Below are 16,715 nucleotides of genomic sequence, written 5' to 3'. Positions count from 1 at the left end.
TGATTTATAATGGAAATTTGTTCTTGATATTCAATATGTGTATCAATGGCATGAAGATGAGTTTTCCCATTTTAGCTTATTGTCCTTTATTGATATCAAACCTGAGATAATAACATACGAAATGTGTAGCATGGTGTCTTATTACAGTGCTTTAGTGATGATGTTTGCTGTGAATATTACGTGCGGGCAACCTCTTTTTAATACGAAGCCTACATCCAATTTATGTAGTTCTGTTTAACCCAGATGTGCTCATTTTGTTATTGTTACGGTTTAGCTTAGGTACAGAAGGAGCCCACTTTATTCAAAAAATGCAAAGGAAGTACCAGATTGCCTGATAGAACTTTTAAACCAGATACATCATCACAGGTAAGTGTTGGGTTTCAGCGCAACTTTATGGAATTGTGATTCCTCAAAACAACATTTCCAAGGGGAAGGAAGAGAAAGGAGATGTATATTCTTAAGACAAGAAACATCTAGAGAAAAATATGGAGTATCTCTGCTATAAGATTAGGGATGTCTCTGCCACATCCAGTGGTCCAGTGAAGTTTGTTGCTCTTGTTTTTTCTCAGACTAAATAAACTAGAACAGTTTCATAGTTTTGTTCTTCAAGAGCTGAGCAATCTTGACAAGGATATTGACATTCTCCAACACCTTGAGGACGATGTTCTGGTAAGTTCTTTTTGTTTGGAACGTTCTCTGTGACTTAAAGAGGATGTGTTCTGGCATAGAAAAACTGTCAACCACTTCAAACAACCCACTTCTTAAATTCAATTTTAGGAATTCTGGGGGAAGCAGTCGGCTGACCTGAAATCATTCTGTGAACTGCAGCTCCAGAGGTATTTTTTTTTTTTTTAACAAGTATCTCTTCTAGAAGTTTCTTCATTGAAGTAGGAGGTGTTTAGCTAAAGCATGAGTGGTTGATGTTGGTAAAATCTTACTTAGGTAGCTAATCAGCGACATCTTTTCTAACCAGCTGCTTCTGTGGGACTCTCTGGGCATAGAGCATGGCTTGTGATACTGATCAGGACATATACATTTTGAAAAGCACAAACAGGATCATCCAAACTTCATTTTTTTTTTTTTTTTGGATACACATTGTTTTCTTTTTAAGCAAGATTTTTAAAAATTAAAATAGATTTTGAGAAAAATATCGAGGTTTCTGAGTGAACAGGTGATTTTCAGTTAAACTGAGCGTGTGCTGATAGAATATATTCTACACACCTTATATACACAGTGTACATGTACACATTTTTAATTTTAAATGTTATTTACTTATGTAGTTTATTTCTGGCTGCGCTGGGTCTTTGTTGCTGTACCAGTTTTTCTCCAGATGCGGCGAGGGAAGGCTGCTCTCCCTTGCGGTGGGCAGGCTGCTCTCCCTTGCGGTGGGCAGGCTTTCCTGTTGCAGAGCAGGGGCTCTAGGCATCCAGCTTCCACAGTTGTGTGTGTAGGCTCAGTAGTTGAGGTGCATGGACTCAGTTGCTCCCAAGGTATGTGGGATCTTCCCAGACCAGGGATTGAACCTGTGTCCCCTGCCTTGGCAGGCGGATTCTAAACCACTGGACCATCAGGGAAGTCCATTTTTAAACATGTATGTATACGTCTTAAAACAACACGTGGGTTTGGGATCGCTATATAAATTTATACTAGCTAAAAGCCTTCTCTATCATATAAGAATCAGCTTTTATCATAGAAATCTGTCATGTGGTTTTAAAAAGGATATTATTCTGATCACATCGTGTATTTCAAACCAGAGCAAAAACTGTCAACGTTTGAATTATCCATCCTACTGTTTTCTCAGTTAATACAAGGAATAATATTGACAGTACAGCCTCTAGATTTTCAAAGTTCTTTCAAACACATCTCTCACTCCTTGTACCATTCATTATACATGATGATAGTGGATATCCGTTTAAAATCTCTTCACTAAATGCCCATGGTTGTTAAGAATGGTTCTTAAGCTGGTTGGAATTAAGACCTCTTAACACTTCTAAAATTTATTGAGGATCCCCAGAGAGCTTTGGCTTTGTAAGTTCTGTCAGTGAATATGTTCCACATAAAAATTGAGACTGAGATTTTTTTTGTTTTAAAATAGTATATTTGTTATCATGTAGGAAATATTCTGAGACAGTGTTTGAAATGTGTTTATTTAAAAAGAACAGTAATTGTTGATGTATGGCAGAAACCAGCACATATGGTAAAGCAATTTTCCTTCAATTAAAAATAAGTAGATTAAAAAAATTAAAAGGACAGTAATAAATGTTTACATATTGATATAAATAACAGATTTTTATGAAAAATAACCAGACTTTTCTTTTCTTTTTTTTTTTTAATAAATTTATTTATTTTAGTTGGGGGCTAATTACTTTACAATATTGTAGTGGTTTTTGCCATACATTGACATGAATCAGCCATGGGTTTACATGTGTTCCCCATCCTGAACCCCCCTCCCACTTCCCTCCCCATCCCATCCCTCTGGGTCATCCCATTGCCCCAGCCCTGAGCATTTGTCTCATGCATCGAACATGGAATGGTGTTCTGTTTCACATATGATAATATACATGTTTCAAAGCTATTGTTCCAGAACCTCCCACCCTCACCTTCTCCCTCAGAGTCCGTAAGACTGTTCTATGCATCTGTGTCTCTTATTCTGTCTCGCATATAGAGTTATCATTACCATCTTTCAAATTCCATATATATGCATTAGTATACTGTATTGGTGTTTTTCTTTCTGGCTTACTTCACTCTGTATAATGGGCTCCAGTTTCATCCATCTCAATAGAACCGATTCAAATGTATTTTTTTTAATGGCTGAGTAATATTCCATTGTGTATATGTATCACAGCTTCCTTGTCCATTCGTCTGCTGATGGACATCTAGCTTGCTTCCATGTCATGGCTATTGTAAACAGTGCTGCTATGAACATTGGGGTACACGCGTCTCTTTCAATTCTGGTTTCCTCGGTGTGTATGCCCAGCAGTGGGATTGCTGGGTCATATGGCAGTTCTATTCCCAGTTTTTTAAGGAATCTCCACACTGTTCTCCATAGTGGCTGTACTAGTTTGCATTCCCACCAACAGTGTAAGAGGGTTCCCTTTTCTCCACACCCTCTCCAGCATTTATGGCTTGTAGACTTTTGGATAGCAGCCATTCTGACTGGTGTGAAATGGTACCTCATTGTAGTTTTGATTTGCATTTCTCTAATAATGAGTGATGTTGAGCATCTTTTAGACTTTTCAAAACAAGAACTATGAGAAGATTAGTGTTGTTTTATGCTTTTGCAGATCTCTCTAATGTCTGGCTTAATCAGTCCAGTTGCTCAGTCGTGTCCAACTCTTTGCAACCCCATAGACTGCAGCATGCCAGGCCTCCCTATCCATCACCAACTCCCAGAGTTTATTCAAACTCATGTCCATCAACTCGGTGATGCCATCCAACCATCTCATCCTCTGTCGTCCCTTCTCCTCCCACCTTCAGTCTTCCCCAGCATCAGGGTCTTTTCACATGAGTCAGTTCTTCACATCAGGTGGCCAAAGTATTGGAGCTTGAGCTTCAGCATCAGTCCTTCCAGTGAATATTCAGGACTCATTCCCTTTAGGATGGACTGGTTGGATCTCCTTGCAGTCCAAGGGACTTTCAAGAATCTTCTCCAACACCACAGTTCAAAAGCATCAATTTTTCGGCACTCAGCTTTCTTTATAGTCCGACTCTCACATCCATACATGACTACTGGAAAAACCATAGCTTTGACTAGACGGACCTTTGTTGGCAAAGTAATGTCTCTGCTTTTTAATATGATATCTAGGTTGGTCATAGCTTTTCTTCCAAGGAGCAAGCATCTTTTAATTTCATAACTGCAGTTACCATCTGCAGTGATTTTGGAGCCCAAGAAAATGAAGTCTGTCACTATTTCCATTGTTTCCCCATCTATTTGCCAATGAAGTGATGGGACCGGATGCCAAGATCTTAGTTTTCTGAATGTTGAGTTTTAAGCCAGCTTTTTCACTCTTCTCTTTCACTTTCATCAAGAAGCTCCTCAGTTCCTCTTCTCTTTCTTTCATAAGGGTTGTGTCATTTGCGTATCTGAGGTTATTGATATTTCTCCCAGCAATCTTGATTCCAGCTTGTGCTTCATCCAGCCCAGCATTTCGCATGATGTACTCTGCATATAAGTTAAATAAGCAGGGTGACAATATACAGCCTTGACGACCAGTCTGTTGTTCCATGTCCAGTTCTTTTGCTTCTTGACCTGTGTACAGATTTCTCAGGAGGCAAGTCAGGTGGTCTGGTTTTCCCATCTCTTTAAGAATTTTCCACAATTTGTTGTGATCCACACAGTCTGGCTTAATAAGGGAATTTATATCTGCTTCTGGATTCCATCCATCGTGACACCACACATCAGGTAGCCTCTGGAAAACTCCACTGTGTGTTTGTAGAGAGAGTAGGAATGAAGAAAGCAAATTTTGTGTTAGTTTTCCTCATGGTATTACCAGAATAGTTTTGACCTCACAGAATCTTTGGAAACTTAGACATCCCAAAGGCTCACACTTTGGAAGCTGCTGGTAGTGGTGTGTGCGTGCGTGTGTGTGTGTGTAGACTGGGAAAGTTCCACTTTTATTGGTGGAGGGAGGAGAAGGAGGGTGTGGCTGGATCTTAAAGGCTTGATGTGAGACATACATTAGATCTGTGGTTTCAGCATCTGAATGGAGCTGTCAAGTGGGTAACTGGATATTCAAGATTGAAACTCATGGTGGAGGGTCTGACAACGAGACTGGATGAGTTGACTAGGGACCAGTCACAGAGGGAAGTTGTTCCAGGACAGAATTCTTGGGCTGCTCCAGGGTGCTGAAGTTTGATAAAGGAGAGGAAGCCAGCAGAAGAGGGCGAGAGGATTGTGCGAGGAGGGGGTGGTGTGACAGAGGATGAGAAGGTGTGTGCACATGCATATGGAGTGATAGGTCTGGATTCTAGGAGATTCTCATCAAAATGTCAACCATGGTTATTTCTGTGTGGTGACATTTTAGGTGACTTGACTTTTCTAACTCAGACTGTTCTGTATTTTTAGATTTAGTGCAGGATGTAAATGACTTTGGGCTTCCCTGGTGGCTAAGATGGTAAGGAGTCCACCTGCAGTGCAGACCTGGGTTTGATCCCTGGGTCAGGAAGATCCCCTGGAGCAGGGAATGGCAACCCACTCCAGTATTTTTGCCTAGAGAATTCCATGGAGCAGCCTGGCGGGCTACAGTCCATAGGGCCGCACAGAGTTGAACACAACTGAGCTACTAACACTTTCACTTTCATAATTGACTCTTGTGTAATAAAATCAAACAACATAACATTTATCAACTAAGTAAATTTTCCTCTCTCCCTAACCTTCCCTCTTTTTTATGATCCAGAGAGAACTATCTCTTTACTGTTCAGTATATATTCTTCTTGATTTTTTTTCTGTTCAGTCTCTCAGTCGTGTCCAACTCTTTGTGAATCCATGGACTGCAGCACGCCAGGCTTCCCTGTCCATCACCAACTCCTGGAGCTTGCTCAAACTCATGTCCATCGAGTTGGTGATACCATCCAACCATTTCATCCTCTATCATCCCCTTCTCCTCCCGCCTTCAATCTTTCCCAGCATCAGGGACTTTTCCAGTGAGTCAGTTCTTCTCATCAGGTGGCCAAAGTATTGGAGTTTCAGCTTCAGCATCAGTCCTTCCAATGAATATTCAGGACTGATTTCCTTTAGGATGGACTGGTTGGATCTCCTTGCAGTCCAAGGGACTCTCAAGAGTCTTCTCCAACACCACAGTTCAAAAGCATCAATTCTTCAGTGCTCACTATATATACACAGCATATATATTCACCTGTGTTTCTATGTTTACATAAGAGTGTATACAAATGTCTTGATAAGTTTCAATATGTATATTTTAAGTAGCATAAATGATACACTAAATTTTATGTGCATTGTTCTTCCTTTGCTCTCTCAGTAACAGAAGTAGGGTTTCTTTCCAAGTCAATAATAAGGATCTGCTAATTTTTAAAATAACTGTAGCTATTCTAGCTTATGGGTCTATTATACTTTCACATTTGATTTCCTGTTGATGAGCATTCAGATGATTTTAAATTATCACAAATAAATCTTAGTGAATACCCTTGTAACTGTATCTTGAATGACTTTCAGTATCAGGAAAACATTACTGTTTTATTTGGGGAAAACAAAAATAACAAATCTCCAAGTCAAAATAGTACTAAAAGAGGATATGGATAAAAGCCTAATCTTGGCTAAGAATATTAGAATTCCAGGCCTAGTGGGGAATTGGATCTAACGCAGATTAAATGTATGTGTTACGATCAGTCATGTAAAAGAGAAATCAGACTCCAGCAGCTGAACCAAATAGAGGTTTTGTTTGAACCCTGTGAGCAGTAGCCCAGAGGGTTTTTGTCCAAGGCTGGTGCTGAGCTCAGTCATGTCCAGCTCTTTGATACCCCCATGGACTATAGCCCACCAGGCTCCTCTGTCCATGGGGTTCTCCAGGGCAAGAATACTGGAGTGGGTTGCCGTTTCCTTCTCCAGGGGATCTTCCCAACCCAAGGATCAAACCTGCATCTCTTGTGTCTCCTGCCTTGCAGGCAGATACTTCACTGGCTGAGTCATCAGGGAAACCCATCCAAGGCTGGTATGGCAGGTTTAAGTGCTAGTTAGGGACGCAGGTTCTTTTAGCTTCCTGCTCTGTTATCTTTCCTTTTGCTTTGGGCTTCATGGTCACAGAACAGCAGTTCTACCTCCAAGCACATCTACTCTCCAGGCAGAGAGAAGCAGATGGTGAAGGATTTGGTAAAAAATGTGTGCCAGTAGAATCTATCTTCTTTTTTAAAAATTAGGGAAACAGTTTTCATGGAAGCCGAATCAGCAGACTTTTGTCTCCATCTTATTGGCCAGAACCGAATCACGTGAAGCTTGCTAGTTACGAGGGAATCTGGGGCTGCAGATTTAAACTGAGCTTGTCACTGTCCTCCCGCAAAGGGGGGTTCTGTTAATAAGGAGAAAGGGGAACATCGATGCTGGATAGGTAACCAGCGATGTCGGTCATGCCCGAATTAAATTGTATGTGCTGAATGCAGGGGAGGATTGAGAAATAAATCACAGAGGTGATTCTGTATGTTCTTCTCAGTGCGCACATGCTCTAGTGTTTGCTTTAGGATGGGAGAATCTGGTCCCTACCCACCTCTTGTTTTGTGAGCCTCCAATTGGACTCAGTCTGCTTATTAACAACGGGCATTTTCCCAAAAGCCAGACCAGCCACTTTATCTGGTCTTCCCCCCCAAGAAATAGCTGTCTTTTCTCCAACATCAGAGGGAAAAAAAAACATCGTGCATTAGACTGTGGAGAGACGATATGTAAGCAGCATATGTTTAAAAGATTTTTGAGAGTGATTTTGACCCCGGGCAGGTCCCTCCAGTGCGGTGGCCTTAGCTCCCTCCTGTGGAGCTGGATATCTGAGTTATGGAGGTAGCCGATGACAGGGAGTGACCTTCATGTTGGCTCCCTGAGTTCTAGGGACCAGGATGGGGGATAGTTCAGGCTTCACTAACTGCTGTTCTCCTGTTCCCTTTCCACCAGCCTGAGCCACGGGAAGGAGATAAAGCAGCCTCCGGCCACACGGGCGGTGCCTTAGTGCTGTGTCCTCATTCACAGCAAACGGAATTCCTGAGACCTGCCAAGTCAGGATAGACTGTGATATGTTGGTCGTCTGTCCATTTGTTCACAAAGGTTTACCTTTTGTATTTAACTTTGGTCAGAAAATAAGAAGTTCAGGATGTTTAGCAACTTGGAGTGCTGTTGCCCTTTTTTTTTAATTTTTAAAAGTAAAATTGATTTTTATTTGAGAAGCGTCTTCAAATTATTTGGAGAAGGGAAACCTCAGCATCTGTGTATATATAGTACTTAGCATGTCTCTTTAAGGGAGAGCTTACTTTGGGGTGAAAATAGCTCAGATGAAAATGGTGTTGTATTTTGAAATGGTTATTCTTCTGTTGATTGGCAGATATTCTGGTTTCTCTGGAACTTTAACAAAACTTCCAGCTTTAGCAGAGGAGAAATATTCATCTTTTGATAATTACTAAATGCTCTAATAAAGTCTGGTGCATGGAGTTGTATATACAGCTGACTGGGTTTATTTTAGAAAAATGAAACCTACATAAGTTAAGCCCATCTATAAAATACATGATTGGATAACTACAATTAAAGACTGCACACTTAAGGCTAGATTATACATTATATAATTGTTATATAATATAGCTTAGTTATAGTTTAATATGCCCAAAGCAGTCTTTATAACCCCAATTTGTCGTTTTCCTTGAATTTTTTAATGAGCTATGTTTTAGTATTTTGTAAGCTATAAAAGTATCAGAGCACTTATTTAATAGCTTCTTTTTTTAAGATGTGATTAACATTTAAATCAGTAGACTTTGAGTAAAGCAGATTACCCTCCATAAAGTGGGTGGGCCTTGCCTAATCAGTTGAAGACCTTAAGTGTCAAGACTGAGGTTGCTGAAAAAAGCGATTCTGTTTCAAGATTACCACCTAGAAACCCTGCCTGAGTTTACAGTCTGTTGGCCAGCCCTGCAGATTTCACACTGGCCAGCTCCCACAATTTTGGGAGCCAATTGCTGAATGATATCTCCCTCTTTCTCTTTATATACAATTTATATGTGTATATGTTATATATATGTTTATATGTTATATACACATATAAATTGTATGTCAAGATATTTATATCTATATCCTATTGGTTGTCTTTATCTGGAGAATCCTGACTAATACAGAAGGTCTCCAATCCAGTGTAGTTGAGACCTCTCCCAGGAGCCTACGGAATGAAATGTATGTATGTGTGTGTGTCTGTCTGTCTGTCTGTGAATGTGTCTGTGTGTGGCAGGAAGGTGGAAGGGGTCAGAGTGGTTAGAACATATGGACAATAGGTGTCAGTTCAGCATTCTGATGCTTTTAGAAAATAAGTATGCTAATTAAGATTAAAAAAAACAAACCACAAAACTCAGCTTTGCCTTGGGTCAAGGAAAGCTGGAGAAACTTGTTTCCACATGAACTGGGATCTGTTGAGGCGGAGGCCCAGCTGTACTTGGTCTAGTGCTTACGTTGCTGGTCCTTGAATGGTTTGATGCTCGCATTTATGATATGGTTGTTACTGCTGACCAGATAATAGAGAAGCAGACCCCGTCTCGGATCCGGAGGACTGGCCACTGTTGACTGAAACCTCTCTTCCTGGGAATCCAGGTGAGCTAAGCCGAGGTCGCTGGGTCTTTCTCTATGCGCATGGGCATTTTTGATTGTCACCACAGGACGTGGTGGCTTTGCGATCTGTCGACTTGGCCAGGGTGACTCGCGTGCCTGTACCTTCCTGGTGAGAGTGGCCACAGCAGAGGTCCAGGTGCAGGCTTGCGGGCAGAGGACTGGGCTTGCTGCTTTGCACGCCCACTTCGTGGCCTGTCCGCGGGCTCCCCCCAGGTGCATGCTGGCCCTGCAGCTGCTCCACTTCCCCGGCCGTCTGTCAGCCCCTCCTCCCGGGCCAGGTGTGTGCAGGGCTCTGGGACACAGGCCTTGGCTTCTGCAGGTCACCCTCATCACCAAGGTCAGAGGCACCTGACTGTCTGCGTGGGCTGCAGCTCAGGCTTGTTCTGGTCTTCCTCACCCCACGTCCACCTTCTCTTCCTGAATGTCTGCGGTGTGCACGCCGAGCGCCTACGTCAGACCTGATGACAGCCGCCTTCCTGAGGCTCCTCCTCCACTCCCGCAGCTGTGTGTGAGGTCAGCTTCTGGGGGATTCACGTGGCTGTTACCTAGTGGTTCTGCTTCTCAGCTTGCACCCAAATACACAGTGCAGTTATCAAAAGAAGAGAAAGCTTCAAATGGACTCCCAAAGTGTGCTTATTCACACTCGGTGATGGCATTTCAGTTGTCTGGGTCGTTCTTCTCGAGCCAGGGGTAGCAGAGTGGTGTTGGGAGCTGAATCAGATACAAACGGTGGTCTCAGCATTCATCTTTGTTTCCCCACGTGACGGGAGGAGACCGAATCCTGACACCTTTAAAAACATGAATAGCATCTTCTTGCCATTTTGCGGTAACCCCTGTTTTCCTCTAGGAGGTACTCACTGGTTGTGAGCTCTTTTTTCTTTTTTCTTGAAGGATAATTGCTTTACAATATTGTGTTGGTTTCTACCATACATCACCATGAGTCAGCCATAGATATATACATATGTCCCCTCCCTCTTCAACGTCCCATCTTCCACCCTGAACCTGAGCTCTTTGAGCAGAGACCTTCTTTGATCTCTCTTCGCTATTTTATTCCCGAGCCCCGGTGTGATGCCAGCCACGTGGGGGGCGCTGGAGAAGTGCCTCATCATTGTGGAAGGATGGTGAGTCCTGATAGAATCCTAGGTGTTTAACCTCTGGGATTTGCTGGGACAAAGTTCCCTTGTCTCTTTGGAAAATTCCTCACCCATCAAAACTAAGCCCAGACACTGTGTCCTTTGGAAAAGTTTTCTCAGTAAGCCGTTTTCCATATTTCTGTTATTTTATATTTAAATGTCTCCCCATCTGCTTTACAAGCCTATGAACTCGTAAGGGCAAATATTTCATCTGGGTCACTTCTGTATCACCATTATAACATACAGCACTGGGAAGGTAGATTTGATGAATTTTGCAATTGAATGTGGCTATTTCTAGAGTTTATCAAGGCTCATAGGATTAAACTGGACTTAAAAAATAAAGGCTAGCTCTGCACACAGACTGTCTTTGGGATAGTGCCTAAATCTTGCAGAGAAATGTGCAACTTGTGATATTTATCATTAGGGTCACAGTCAACAGGAAAGTGAAGTTCATTTCCCTTGAAATGTGTGAACTCAGTCTAGGCAAAACTGTGCAGAATTTTTCCTTTTGTTCTTCAGTGTTCAGGTGTCACAAATTCCGACGCCTTCAGGGGTCAGCTGGGTTAACAAGCCGAGTGTAAAAGGGTGAGCGGTGGTAACTGGCCACACAAGGGGTCAGACTGGTGTGTGCAGATGCCAAGGTACGTGCCAGGGCTTGAGGGCGGCTGTGCCTGCCACACCCTGGCTGGGCTAGCAGATGGGATCATAATGGGGCTTCCCAGGTGGCTCAGGAGTAAAGAAGCTGCCTGCCAATGCAGGAGACGTGGGTTCGATCCCCTGCAGGCAACCCACTGCGGTATTCTTGCCTGGAGAATCCCATGGACAGAGGAGCCTGGTGAGCTACAGTCCATGGCGTTGCCAAGGGTTGGACGTGACTTAGCAACTGAGGACACACACAGGGTTATAATGGGCTCCCAGTGGGTTGCTTCTAAGAGCCAAACTGACTGCATTTACGAAGTGCTCAGTGAGGGTATGACTTTCAGATTTACGTGTCCTCCTGGTGTCATCCCAGTGTTTCCTCAGTGCTGCCTCTCAAGACAAAAAATGACCTACAAATTGATAGCTTTTGCTCCCCACCCCACCATAACTGAAAGTCATGTGCTACTGAAGGTCAAGGGATATTTTAGGTGAGTGTCGTTTAGGTGTTGTAAGAGTGATTATTATTTTTTTAACCTGCTCTGGAGTAGAACCTTTATTTTTTTATTTTTAGAATTCTTTAATGTGAATATAATTTGATTTCAAAGAAAGCCTAAGTAGTAATGATAAATTGAATAATTAAAAACACATTGACTTTTTCTTTATACCAAGAAACTGAAACTTACTTAGGTGAACATTTGTCATGGACAAACAGCTTTTAATTTGCAACAGTTTATTAGGCTTTAATGAACTGGTTGCACCCACTGTTTAAGGAAACCCCAGGAGGTGATGGGGAGGTCTTTGGCCCCCGTTCGGGGTGATGGGGAGGTCTTTGGCCCCCGTTCGGGGAGGTGAGGTGAAGTTTCCTCTCTCCAGGGCCACCTGCCCCTCTCGCCCTCCTGCTCTTCAGTATATTCTGCCCCATTCTTGTTACTATCCAAGAATTTAAGCCACTTCCTAAGCAGACTTGGAGCCCTCTCTTGTAACCACTCTGTTCTGTTGTCAACATCACATTAAACCTCTGCTCGCTACATCGACACTAGGCCGGCCTGTGATCTGCCTCACGGCCTTAAGTCCGTCTCAGGCTTCACCGTAGTCAAGTCCTAGCTCACAGACCCACTCCTGAGCTGCTGCAGCAGCCTCCTGTCTGCCTTACTCTGCAAAGAGAGTGCCCAGGGCTGCAGAGCGTGGCACCATGTTGTTTGTGCCCCGTCTAGTCTCTTCAGCCAGTCCAGCACTCTCCCCTGGGTCATTCTGTGTAGCTGTTTTTGTTATAACCTTTCTGTCCTCTGCTTGCTGTGCAGTACGCTAAGTGGCTTCAGTCGTGTCTGACTCTTGGTGGGCCCATGGACTGTAGCCCACCAGGTTCCTCTGTTCGTGGAATTTTCCAGGCAAGAATACTGGAGTGGGTTGCCATGCTCTTCTCCAGGAGATCTTCCTGACTCAGGGATTGAACCTGCATCTCTTACGGCTTCTGCATTGGCAGGCAGGCTCTTTACCACTACCGCCACCATATCCTCTCTGCTTGTCTAATCTTAGCTTTTCCTTACGAATGACCATTTTCTGAAAGAGTTTAACTCGGTATATGAATACTGCATAAAGGTGACATTGTTATATAAAAGCTCACTGCTTACTGAAATGAATTACACCTCTAAAATTAATTGCTAAAATATCACTTTGTTGTTAAAAAAAAATTCCTGAGTAATAGGTCATTTGGAATAGCATGCAGAACACATTTTAACTCCTTTGAACCAAATAAAAAGAATCACAACATACTTTAGTGTAAAAATCAATTTATTATACAACAATCATACAGATGCTTTTTATCTACAAAGAAAAAATGGCTTCTCCTGCCTCCCTGGCCACCTCAGTCATGATACTATGTTCTTAAGATATAAGTGTTTTCCAAGGAAAATCAAAAAAGTGCTATCCTTATTTTCCAAATAAGGAAGTCCCCAGAAACATAAAATGATATGGAAATACTGGAAAGAACTAGACTGGTTTCTTACACACAAAGTGAAGTTCTGTCCATAAAATACTTCTCCAGTGGTTGGGGGGAGGACTTTCCCCTCAATATGTCTAAATAGTTCAGTATGTAATTTTGATGGGTTGAGATTTCTATATTTAATTCCAGTAAGTGAACATTGTTTGAAAAATTGGAGTAAACATATGCTTACTGTATTCATTTAACTGTTTTCATTCCTATGAGTAAGGAGAAATTTATTTTGGGGAAAAGCATTTCCCTTTTTTTCTAACAAATTATACAGATCTTTTTTTTTTTTTACAGCTTTGCTTTAGGAAAATCACATTAAAAGTAAACATTTTGTTTAAAATTTTAACACTTAATAACAGGTGAAGACAGTTACCTGATTCAGTTTTTGTGACTAAGACTTCATAACTGTATTTTTTTTTAACCAGCCCTTGAATGGTTTAAGGCTATAAAGTGTTTCACGAAGCTTCCCTAGGATTACAGATCAAGTTGGAAATAAGCATCCTGAAACCTCTATCCGATTCCAGCTGGAGAGTGTAAACTGACCGAGCTTTCCGCTTTGATCACAGGTTTCCAGCTGTCTGGGCTCTCTGCCTCGGCTGAAGGACGCTTCTGTCCTTGCTGTGTGGGGACGGAGCCCAGCGGAGCGTCCGGAACTGCAGCTGTGAGGCTGAGTGCAGAGCCGGGGCCTGATGACTGAGGGGAAGCTGGAGACAGCAGCTGACCTGTGACCTCTGCCTTCTGAGTCTCATTTTTACCTGCGGTGAGTGCATTTTGATAACATTTTAGCTCCCGTCCGAGACCTAAAACCACCAGAGTCTAGCTCCTCCGAGGGGCTTCCTCCCCAGTCCAAAGTCGTGGACTTTGTTACGAGAGCAGGAAGAGTCATACTCAAAGTGAGCCCTTGTTTTAAAGTGAGTTTCTGGGAGGGCATGGTACTTACAGCCGTGCAGGCATGATGTGATGGAAGGAGGGGGTTGAGCACCCTAGAACAAGTCAGCTTTAGGAGACTAGAAAGACCCAAGAGAAAGCGGGCATCAGACAGAAGACGTCTGTTCTGGAGAAGTGGGTCCGCTGGCAGAGGAGGGGCTGGAGAGCACGATGCCCTCACCGTGAAGGCTGGTAAGGTCATTGCCTTTCAAAGCAGCGGAACCCCGAGGGGCCTTTATGGGAAACAGACGCTGGACGTGTCAGCATGGTCAGCATCAGTACCAAAGTCAGCGTGTTTTTGTTTTCCCATTTAAAAACATGTTTTTCAAACGGAAGCTCAGAAAACAGACACGGTCCCCAAAGGACAAAGTCCTTTTCTGCAGTACTGTGTTGGGGCATTTAAGCCTCTGATGTCAATGTTACAACCTAAAAACTTCTTCAAGTAAGGTAGGAAAGCAGATAAAGTGTCAAAGTGGGCAAATCTCGTTTTGACAGGGTATGAATTATTTTATAGGGTGTAAATCTGTATCAGACCTTCAGAAAATACCGTTTCCATTCTTGGGACAGTTTAATGGTAGATAACTGCCCTGCCCTTGGGGAGAAAGGGGTGGGCTCTCTTGCCTTCCTCTGTGTGTGTGCTTCTCTGTGGGGCTCGGGTTACCCCAGCAGGGCAAGAATGTGGTGGGCTTGCCAAACCGGCGCTTTTTACTGTGGGCCCTTCCCAGCCCACGGTGCAGGGCTGGAACCTTTCCATAGCCCTCTCTTTCTTCCTATTTTCAAAAACTTAACCTGTAAAGACAAACAGCAGCTATTTGGGGATAATATTCACAAGTAGGCTCATAAGAAAATCGTTGAGAAGGTATCTATTTTGCCCTCAATGCTCTATTAATTCTAAATTACAGATAATCCAGTGACAGATCATTCTAAGGGCCCAGTGATACGGATCACTGGGCTCGAGTCCTTGTTCAGAGAGGAGACAGGCAGCCAAATGCGGATCCTGCTTTTAAAACGGAGCACTGTCTGCGTCCTGACCCAGGGTGCCGTAACACAGGCTGTAGATGTGAGTGCATGAGTAACCGAGGAAGCCCAGCTCAAACAGAAGAACTAGGCCTGTCCAGAGCCCCTGCGCTATGAGGACTTGGGAGGAGATTTCTCTTCAAAATAAAAAAAAAGGAATAAAAAACAACTATTACCTTGTTAAAGGTAATAAAAATGGTTAAAAAAAAATACAGTTGAGAATTAGGAGTAATTGTGGGAATCTGAGATTCTGGAGACAGACAAGGCTTGAAAGAGAAAAGTGTTGCTGGGCTTTCCATCTATGTGACCATTTTAATATTTTCTGGGGTTGACTCCTAAAGGAACAAATGGACCGACTGTGTACTGACAATTATTGCTGAATACAGATTAGAGCCTACCCTGTATTTAGAAGATAATAACATTTTGTTTTAAACATTTTAATCTGAACAAAACTAACTTATTTGCAGACTTGCTGTGAGAAACGGTGCCCCCCGTGTCCTGGCTCTGTGGGTGCGCAAGGCGTGGTGGGGACCATGTCCGGGTGGGGGGCTGGGTTGGCGGGGGGGCGGTGTGTGGAGAGAAGGCGCACCGCTTCTGCGGTCTGCGGAGTTCTCGCCTCACTGCTGATGAAAGCATTCAGTTAACAGATCAACCCAACAGCAATATATTAATACGTTCTGGGTACAAATGATTTATAAACTCAAAAGAAATTAGTTTATGCTAAAACATATATAACTTTCAATTCAGTCTTTGCTTTAAAACAAGCGGATCTGTTAGGCTATTACATATGCTTTGTCTTTGAGACGCGACACTTATTGTGCCTTCTTGCTTATTACTCCATTTGCTGCACTGAAGTAGGCTTTGGAAAAACCATTCTTGACTTCTTTCCCTGCTTCTTCCATGGCTTTCTTCATTGGCTTTTTCCGGTATGTCTGTTGGGATGTGTACATGTTGAAGAGAAAAAGAGAAAGGGATTCTTTAATAGAACCTTGTCTATAATGTGACTTAGGGTCTAAAACAATCCATGATTTCACTGGGTGCTGAACTTTCTAGTAAGAATGCTTATTTGTTAAATGACAGTTGTTAAGCTTCTGGTTAAAAACAAGACAAATGCATGAATTCCAATGAAAACCTGTCTCACCTTACCCACATTGGGTTAGTATTGATATATTATGTTTTATGGGATTACCATTCATAATTCTGCATTAGTTGCTTACATGGAGGGAATGATTTTTTTTGAAGTCTTTTAAAAAAAATCAAGGTATAAGTGAAATTCAGTGCATTAGTTCAGGTGTATAACATGATTTAATGTTTGTATATATTGTTAAATGGTCACACTGTGTAGCTTACCATCCCACATATAGGTACAGAATTTTTTCTTGTGATGAGAACTTTTAAGATCTAGTCTCTTAGCAACTTTCAAGTATGCACTGTGACTTACTTAAGGATATAAATTTTTAAAAAAATATAATGCAAGTGAAAAAGTGCTGTTATTTCAAAAGTACTGGTACCTGAGATTTTGGCTTGATTTGTGTCTTGGCCCAGCCTTCCTATTCAGACAAAATATATGATCTCACTTTTTTTTGAAAAAGCGATAGTATCAACTTAGGGTCACGACTGACCTTGACTACAGCTTTGAGCACCATTGCCCCCCACTGTTGGGCTATGGATTCCTTCAAGTTTCAACACCAAAATGATTTCCTTAGTC

The 16,715-nt window shown here is 42.4% G+C and overlaps 2 protein-coding genes and 1 long non-coding RNA gene across 6 annotated transcripts in view; 2 read left to right on the top strand and 1 right to left on the bottom strand.

The window, feature by feature from the left end:
* Positions 1 to 8,152, top strand: part of SYCP2L (synaptonemal complex protein 2 like) — a 46,741-nt gene extending 38,589 nt beyond the window's left edge. Inside the window, exons 24-27 of the mRNA XM_081523832.1 lie at positions 275 to 366; positions 570 to 669; positions 778 to 836; positions 7,613 to 8,152. Of these exons, the coding sequence (XP_081379958.1) occupies positions 275 to 366; positions 570 to 669; positions 778 to 836; positions 7,613 to 7,667 (306 nt within the window). The 3' untranslated portion in view covers positions 7,668 to 8,152. The remainder of the gene's footprint in view (positions 1 to 274; positions 367 to 569; positions 670 to 777; positions 837 to 7,612) is intronic.
* Positions 8,153 to 12,846: 4,694 nt separating this feature from the next.
* ELOVL2 (ELOVL fatty acid elongase 2) overlaps positions 12,847 to 16,715 on the bottom strand; it is a 43,335-nt gene continuing 39,466 nt past the window's right edge. For all 4 annotated transcript variants that reach the window (XM_081523831.1, XM_081523830.1, XM_081523828.1 and 1 more), the window contains one exon: positions 12,847 to 15,939. In XM_081523831.1, coding sequence (XP_081379957.1) covers positions 15,820 to 15,939 — 120 coding nt within the window. In that variant the 3' untranslated portion in view covers positions 12,847 to 15,819. The remainder of the gene's footprint in view (positions 15,940 to 16,715) is intronic.
* Positions 13,630 to 16,475, top strand: LOC145518831 (uncharacterized). The gene is made up of 2 exons (XR_014063333.1): positions 13,630 to 13,823; positions 14,893 to 16,475. It is a non-coding gene; the product is annotated as an uncharacterized LOC145518831 (long non-coding RNA).

The sequence above is a fragment of the Giraffa tippelskirchi genome, chromosome 8 (assembly GCF_054371585.1).
Source record: "Giraffa tippelskirchi isolate mGirTip1 chromosome 8, T2T-mGirTip1v1.2.pri, whole genome shotgun sequence".
Lineage (NCBI taxonomy): Eukaryota > Metazoa > Chordata > Mammalia > Artiodactyla > Giraffidae > Giraffa > Giraffa tippelskirchi.
This window is presented reverse-complemented; position numbering and strand designations above follow the sequence as displayed.